This window comes from Ranitomeya imitator, chromosome 2, assembly GCF_032444005.1.
Source record: "Ranitomeya imitator isolate aRanImi1 chromosome 2, aRanImi1.pri, whole genome shotgun sequence".
Taxonomy (NCBI): domain Eukaryota; kingdom Metazoa; phylum Chordata; class Amphibia; order Anura; family Dendrobatidae; genus Ranitomeya; species Ranitomeya imitator.
Genome location: NC_091283.1, coordinates 60,163,204 through 60,171,945, shown reverse-complemented (window position 1 = coordinate 60,171,945; position 8,742 = coordinate 60,163,204). Strand labels below are relative to the sequence as shown.

The following is an 8,742-nucleotide window of genomic DNA, read 5'->3' as shown; positions in this document are numbered from 1 at the left end:
ATTCCCGGGGATTACGTGATATTATGTCACACAATCCCTGGGGCCAATCAGCGATGACTTCACTCTCCTTAAGCCAGCTGGAGGAAGTGAGATCTGCTGCCGACCTCTCATTTCATGGCGAGGGTGAAGCCAGCACTGATCGTGTGACAATGTCACGCAATCCCCGGGAGAGCCGGTGCCAACACTGCTGGAATGGCACCGACACTGGAGGAGAGTATAGATGTTGCTATTTTACAGTGGGGGGAAAACCTGGATTGAGAAGGGTTGTCCAAGTAGTAGACAACCTCTTTAAAGCACAGCAGGCGGTAAGGAGGCAAAAAAGCCACTCTAGGGTTTTTTTTTCAGCCGAATTGGATCCAATAGAAACCCGTTTTCCCAAAACACACATTACAAGAGAAAACAAAGTGCAGCTTCTTTCTCTGATCTTACAATGTACTGCATATTTCTGCTGATTCGTATTATTTTGTTGGGAGAGGAAGGAGGAGGGTTGTATCTAGAAATAAGAGACTGGAAGAAAATAGGAACTACAAGCTACCTAACGGAGTAACATTAAAAAAAAAAAAAGTGCATAAAATACAAAAAGCAAGAGCCAAGCATACTCCAAAAGAAGCTAAACTGTAGGTTTGTGAAGAAACACACATACAGGACAGCTGTACAGCCCACTCGGTGCCTTCGTACTCCAGACTCGGGTGTGACATCAAATCTGAAATTTACTCAAATTTTGTACAAATCAAACATGTCCAGGTTAAAATAAAAAGTCCACCATCTGATATGATAGTACCTGCGCTCAGTTCAATGAAGGACATTTTCTGTTTGTCGTTTCCAGTTAATTAGAATTTTTTTTTTTTTTAAAGGGGTTGTTCTTTTTTGACCATTCATTCCTACAGATGCTCTGCAGATTTACATATTAATAGAATTATATTATTCAGATGCACTTTGTGGCAGAACAGCAGCATACATACAGTCCCCGACTTGTAGTTATTAACACTAGAATTTAAAAAAAAAAAAAAAAAAAAAAAATGAATACCTCGCTGCCTAGGTCCACTTCTTTCTGCCATCGCACGCTGCATATCCTGCCACGTCCAGGCCTGAAAGGTCACTCCGTGTTGTAAGGTCGCAACATGTGGTATGAGGAACAGTGACCTCTGGGGCCTGGACGCGGTTGAATGTCCTGGCAGTGTGTGACTGCAGAAAGAAGACGAAGGAGAGGGCCGGACTGCGGAAAGTAGAAGAAGAAGAGAACCAGACTGCGGAAAGAAGACGAAGAAGAGGGCCGACCAAACTGCGGAAAGTAGAAGAAGAGAACCAGACTGCGGAAAGAAGAAAAAGAACCAGACTGCGGAAAGTAGAAGAAGAGGACCAGACTGCGGAAAGAAGAAGAAGAAGAAGAAGAAGAAGAAGAAGAAGAACAACAGAACCAGACTGCAAGAAGAGAAGAAGAGAACAAGACTGCGGAAAGTAGAAGAAGAGAACAAGACTGCGGAAAGTAGAAGAAGAGGACCAGACCGCGGAAAGAAGAAGAAGAGGGCCGGACTGCGGAAAGAAGAATAGGACCAGACTGCAGGAAGAGAAGAAGAGAACCAGACTGCGGAAAGAAGAAGAGAACCAGACTGCGGAAAGAAGAAGAAGAGAACCAGAATGCGGAAAGAAGAAGAGAACCAGACTGCGGAAAGAAGAAGGAAGAGGACCAGACCGCGGAAAGAAGAAGAGAACCAGACTGCGGAAAGAAGAAGAGAACCAGACTGCGGAAAGAAGAAGAGGAGGGCCGGACTGCGGAAAGTAGAAGAAGGGGGCCAGACTGTGGAAAGTAAAGAAGGGGGCCGGACTGCAGAAAGTAGAATAAGAGAACCAGACTGCGGGAATCAAGACAGAGACAGCAAAATTTCTAGAAAATTAGATTTTGAAGTTACATGGAGCCAAATAACACACATAGAAGGCATGCACATTAGGGAGCTGAGGCTCACCTGTGCTCTATGAGAGAGCCAATGCCATAATCATATGGCAGCGCTAATCCAGGGAAGAGAACATAAGGATCAGAAGATACAATTATGAGCATCTAATCCTTATGTTCTCTAACATCATTTCTCAGGGAAGAGTTAGAAGACCTCATACACATTAGATGCTTAGCCGGTTGCACCGACGTCTTACTTCTTGCAGATTATCCAAGACTTGCAGAACAAGCCTCCGATAATCTGCCATTGAGTGAATACATGGCAATGGTCAAAAAGTTACAACCCAATTTAAAAAAAAAAAAAAAAAAAAAAAAAAAAAAAATTGTATTAGACTATTAGTTCATTTCTGAACATCCTAGCAGCCATTACACCGGTCATGCATCTCTAGAGGTTACATCTCTACAGCAGTGCATTTTCAGTACAGAACTTGTTTTTGCTTTTTGTTTTGTCGACCGAATACAACATTATTAAAAACATAACACAATGGAAAACTGTATGTAGTACAACATAAGAAAGATCACCTTCCTCCATATTTTTTTTTTTTTTAACATGACAAATGTAGTCAGTAAGACAGACAATAAAAGGATCGGAGAAGACGCTTTATCGCCTGGGACGAATCGGCTGTGTGTCTTATTATATATCAGTGCAAACAGAGCTGTACTTCAAAGAATAAAAAGCATTTCTCCTAAAGTAAGAAAACAGTTGTCCTTCAGTAACTCCATGGGCAGATATTGGTTGTATAAGATTGGGTCACAACTAGCGATGAGCGAATTTGCTGGGATAAGGTGTTATCTGAGCATGCTCTGGTACTAACCGAGTGTCTTCGGCATGCTAAAATAATATGTCCTAGTCCCCGTGGCTGTTCGACAGCTGCAACACAGGCAGGGATTGCCCAAAATGACTTGCAAAAAGAAGCTGAACTAGAAATTGGCAAATCTAGCTGATAACCCAATAGTGTCAGACATGTCAATTGCCATATATTGAATTGACCTAAAGGAAAGTATTACAAGAAATGACCCTTAGGGTCTGCGCTAAAACCCAAGTGTGAAAGCCCACCGACTCCATATCTACGATCTAGAACGGCTCCATTTGGTGTAAAACAAGCTTGAAACATCTTGAACTATTCTGCCGCCCAAACTGCAGGAAGATAAGGAGCGGCCATATTTATTAAACCTGATTTGAGGATGTTGATCCCACGGAGGAGTCATGATGAAGAGGCAGAAGAAAAGGGCACAGCACAATGGAAAGAGAAAGAGGGCGAGTGGGAGAGACAGAGGGGCGAGGGACAATGAGGGAAAGAAAGAACAGACCGGACAGAAAGACGGACGGGATGACCGAAAACGACAGGGTGGGCAGAGAAAGACCAACTTCACCAGTCCCATATACATAATTAACAGACGGGGAAACGCCGTCTCAACAAAGGGGGGAATCAGGGACAGAGGGGATTAATATATAAAACAGCAGCCGATCTCCCCCCTGCGGGGGCTTAACAGTTCATGTACAATGGGAACAAGGAAAAAAAATAAAATAAAAATAATCAGTCTTTCTTTTTGTCTTCTGCTGGTTTTGGTGGGGATGTGTCTTCAGGGTTGGAGGAGGGGAGTGCTGGCTGATCCTGGCTCGGAAGAGGAGCGGGGGTCTCGCCACTGGTCCCAAACTCATTCATTCGCGTGGGGTCCACTCTATAAATCCAGCGCTGATACAGATAGATGAAGAACACCACGTCTGGAAAGGAAAGGGGACAAATGAGAAACTGACATTGGAGCTGTACTTTAACCCCTTCATGAATTTTACAGATTTATTTTATTTTTTCACACTTTTGTTTTTTTCCTCTTGCCCCTTCAGCCATGAGACATAACTTTACTCTCATTACAGCCAGATGAGGGCTTTTTTATTTTTTTTTGAGGGACAAGCTGTAATTTTTAATGACACCGTTTATGTACCATACAATGTATTTGAAAAATAAGGAAAAAAAATTCAAGTAGGGTGAAATACCGGTTTTTACGTACCGGTAATAGGATTTTACGGAGCCACGACAGCACCCCTACGAGAGAGGGGATCCGCCCACCTTCCGGACAGGAACCTACAGGATTTAAAGGGGCGGTCCCCCTCATCACTCCAGTTTGTGTTTCAGAGTTACAGTTAGTATATAAACATATATACTTAAACATTACTAAATACCATCACCTTCTAAAGAGTGATTTTTTAAAAGCACACTTTCCCCAAAGGGTGCAGAAACCAGTGAATAACTACGGGGGGGAATGTGCGGGTGCTGTCGTGGCTCCGTAAAATCCTATTACCGACACGTAAAAACCGGTTTTCCTATCGCCACGACAGCACCCCTACGAGAGATTTTCAAAGATCAATCACCTGGGAGGGACTACAGCACTAAGTACTGTACGGCCAAAAACTAAATTGGCCTCTGAAGATAAATCAAGACGATAATGTCTATAAAAGGTGGAAGGAGATGACCAAGTTGCCGCCTTACATATTACGTCTATGGAGACGTCCGCTCTTTCCGCCCAGGATGAGGCCATGGCTCGAGTGGAGTGGGCCCTGATGCCATCTGGTGGTGTCTGGCCTTTAGCAGTATAAGCAAGATATATGGCATCTCTTATCCATCTGGCGATAGACGCTTTAGTTACACTCGCCCCTTTCCTTGGATTCTGAAAGGAAACAAACAGAGCCCTACTCTGCCTCCATTGTTCTGTCCTGTGTAGATATTCTAATAGAGTTCTTCTGACATCTAACGTGATATTTCTGCTCGTCAGCTGAATTCGGATTGTCACAGAAAGATGGTAAAATTATTTCTTGACTCCTATGAAATTTGGAAGCCACTTTTGGTAGGTATGCTGGGTCTGGTTTTAATACTACCCTATCTTGAAAGACCATTAAATAAGGAGGATCTATCGATAACGCTTGTAAATCACTCACTCTCCTAGCAGAGGTCAGGGCTACTAGGAAGGCTGTTTTTAAAGTTACATTTTTTATGGAGACAGAATCTAATGGCTCAAAGGGGGGTTCTGTTAAGGCGTCTAAAACCAAATTTAAATCCCATGGTGGTAATCTAGGGATAAACACTGGGTTACTACGTTCAGTGGCCCTAATAAATCGGGAAACCCATCTATTTCCCGCCACATCACTGTTATATAACGCTCCCAAAGCTGATACTTGGACTCTAAGGGTATTTACCGCCAAGCCCAATTCTCGGCCTTTCTGTAAAAACTCCAGAATAGCCGGAATTGGAACCTTGCCTGAAAAGGGATTTTGGTAGAAGGCAAGGAACTTTTTCCAAGTTTTAGCATAGATTTTAGTGGTAACTGCTTTCCGGCTATTTAAAAGGGTAGATATGAGAGCCTCTGAAAACCCTCTCCTCCTCAACAACTCCCTCTCAAATTCCACGCCGTCAGATGCAGGGATTCCACATTGGGGTGACTGAACGGACCCTGAGAAAGAAGCTCCGGGCTGGACGGCAGTACCCAGGGGTCGGACACAGACATTGCCCTGAGTAACGAGAACCATGCCCTCCTGGGCCAAAAGGGGGCAATCAGGATCACTCTCGCCCTCTCCTCCCTGATCTTCCTGAGTACTATAGGGATCAGACACATTGGGGGGAACGCATAAGCCAGAGGGAAATCCCAGTGTATTTGAAGGGAGTCTATTATACAGGGCTTGTCCGCCACCTGAAGAGAAGCGAACTTCCTGGTCTGTCTGTTCTCTCTCGTTGCAATTAGATCGATAACGGGCAGCCCCCATAGGTCTACTATCTGTTTGAACACCCGACGATTCAGAACCCATTCTCCCTGACGTAGAGAATGACGGCTGAGGTAATCTGCCTCTGTGTTGAGCTCTCCCCGAATGTGAACGGCTGATAGAGAGCGAAAGTGGGCTTCTGCTACTTTGAGTATGTCTGTGGCGGTGTTCATTAGGGATCTTGACCTTGTACCCCCTTGATGGTTGAGATACGCCACTACTGTTGTGTTGTCTGTCTGGACTCTTACATGTGAATCCTGCAGAGATGGAAGCAGCCTGAGTAAGGCCTTCTTTACTGTCGTGAGCTCTTTCCAATTCGAGGACTCTTGAGCCTCTAAGAGAGACCATTGCCCTTGAGTCCAGACATCTCCTATATGAGCTCCCCAACCTATTGGACTGGCATCGGTTATGACCGTGTTGTCTGGTACTATACTCCAGCGTACTCCTTTTTCTAAATGTCTTCTGTTTAACCACCATCTCAGACTGTGTAGAGTGGCGGTGGATAGCCTGAGTCTTCCGCCTAATTGCCCTTGAAGACTCCTCTCTGCATCCAACACTTGGGCCTGCAACACCCGAGTGTGGAATTGAGCCCACTGGACGGCTGGTATGCAGGACGTTAGGGATCCCAGAAGGGACATAGCGTCTCTCAAAGTCAGATCTGGCCTCCTTGTTACCGTACTGACTTTGTGCACAATCCTCTGCTTTTTTTCTTCCGGAAGGAAACATTGTTGCTCTTCCGAATCTAGCAGAATACCCAGGAAGGTCTGAGTTGTTAATGGTTCCAATTTTGATTTTTCCATATTGACTATCCACCCCAAGTCCTGTAAGGAAGATATTACATGATTTAGGCGAGTACTACACTGAAAAAACGAATTTCCCACTACCAGGAAGTCATCCAAGTAGGGTACAATTAATGTATCCTGCTCTCTGACATGGGCCATTACTTCCGCCATGACTTTAGTAAACACCCTCGGTGCCATAGATAGACCAAATGGCATTGCAGTAAACTGAAAGTGTCTGACCTGGTCGTTTAAGCGCACCGCCATTCTGAGGAATTGTTGATGATCCTGGTGAATGGGCAGATGGTAATACGCATCTTTTAAATCCAGGACTGTCATATAACATCTGGGAAAAAGAAGTTTAGTCGCCGTTTTAATAGATTCCATCTTAAAGGCATGGTATTTTAGATGTTTGTTCAATCTCCGTAAAAAATTTATGATGGTTCGAAAGGATCCATCTGGCTTGGAGATTAAAAATAAAGGGGAATAGAACCCTTTCCCCTGCTGATGTTTTGGAACCTCCACTATAACTTCCTTCCGTCTTAACATTTGGACCTCTTTTTCAAGGGCCTTTTGTTGGTCTAAGGAATCAGGGGCAGTCAAGATATAAAAATCAGAAGGTTTTTCCCGAAACTCTAATTTTAATCCTGAACCAATTATACCTAAAACCCAATTACTCGCAGTTATTTTAGCCCACTGCGCATAGAAATATTTTAACCTGCCCCCTACTGGAAGATCTTTACTAGCGATAATTTCTTCTTCTTCTTGAGGAAGATGATGAAGCATTAAAGTCTGAACCTTTCTTTTTTGGGTCTGATGGTTCCCAGTCTCGGTTGTGGTAAGGTCTTCGGTATTGGAAGCGTCTCCTGAAGGTATTCCTAAAGGTAGGATTAAAAGCTTTAGGAAAACCTTTCTTCCTATCCTCAGCCTTAGCTAGGATGTCGTACAATACCGGGCCAAACAGGTACTCACCCCTACACGGTATTGTACACAGTTTAGCTCTCGCCTGGGCATCTCCTTTCCAGGTCTTAAGCCATAAGGCGCGGCGAGCAGCGTTTGACAGGCCTGCTGATCTTGCCGCTAATTTTAAAGAATCCACCGATGCATCCGCTAAATACGCCACCCCTTCCCGTATTTGCGAAAGGGAGTTCAGCATCTTGTCTCTGGGCACCTTGGATTTTAGCTGTTCCTCCAGCTGAGATATCCACACCATGACGGATCTAGCCGTACACGTGCTAGAGATGGCAGGTTTGAACGCCCCTGCAGATGACTCCCATACTTTTTTCAAATACATATCCGCCTTCCTATCTGACGGATCTTTCAGAAGGCCCACGTCCTCCAGCGGCAAAGCACCGGCTTTAGACGTAGAAGCCACCGCTGCATCCACTTTTGGGACTTTCATCCATTCTGCCAGATCATTGTCGTCAAAGGGATATCTTCTCTTGGCTGATGACGGCAGGAAACCTTTATCCTGCTTATCCCATTCCCGCTTTATAAGGGACTTCACTGTATCCACGACCGGGAATGCCTAATGACTACTCTGGCACAAGCCCGCAAACATTATGTCCTGTGCGGACCTTGGTTCCTTGCTCTCTGCAACACCCATGGTAGCTCGGACTCCTTTAACTAACATGTCCATGTTCTCCACCGAGAAACAAGGCCTTCCCTCTTCATCTGAGGAGGATGGAGATGAGGAGCGGGAACATTCCCCTTCTTGCAGGGACAGACTAGATCCTGGAGATAAGTCCCTGCCCGACCTTTCCTGGCGGCTGCCTCTAAGGGAATAACTTATTTCCTCCCTGATGACCGCTCTAAGGTCTGATGACAGAAGGGGAGCTTCCTCTTCTAAGGTCTGACAGATGCAAGCCTGACACAGCCTCTTGGTATAACTGTCAGGCATTGGAGTCATGCATAGAGCACATTGCTTGTGCTTAATAATAATAATCTTAATAATCTTTATTTTTATATAGCGCTAACATATTCCGCAGCGCTTTACAGTTTTGCACACATTATCATTACTGTCCCCAATGGGGCTCACAATCTAGATTCCCTATCAGTATGTCTTTGGAATGTGGGAGGAAACCGGAGTACCCGGAGGAAACCCACGCAAACACGGAGAGAACATACAAACTCTTTGCAGATGTTGTCCTGGGTGGGATTCGAACCCAGGACCCCAGCGCTGCAAGGCTGCAGTGCTATCCACTGAGCCACCGTGCTGCCCATTTAGCTGTTTTTTTCCCCTAAAACAAAGCACAAAT

The 8,742-nt window shown here is 44.8% G+C and overlaps 1 protein-coding gene across 1 annotated transcript in view; it reads right to left on the bottom strand.

The window, feature by feature from the left end:
* Positions 1–692: 692 nt before the first annotated feature.
* CLPTM1 (CLPTM1 regulator of GABA type A receptor forward trafficking) overlaps positions 693–8,742 on the bottom strand; it is a 33,071-nt gene continuing 25,021 nt past the window's right edge. Inside the window, exon 14 of the mRNA XM_069746819.1 lies at positions 693–3,677. Coding sequence (XP_069602920.1) covers positions 3,490–3,677 — 188 coding nt within the window. The 3' untranslated portion in view covers positions 693–3,489. The remainder of the gene's footprint in view (positions 3,678–8,742) is intronic.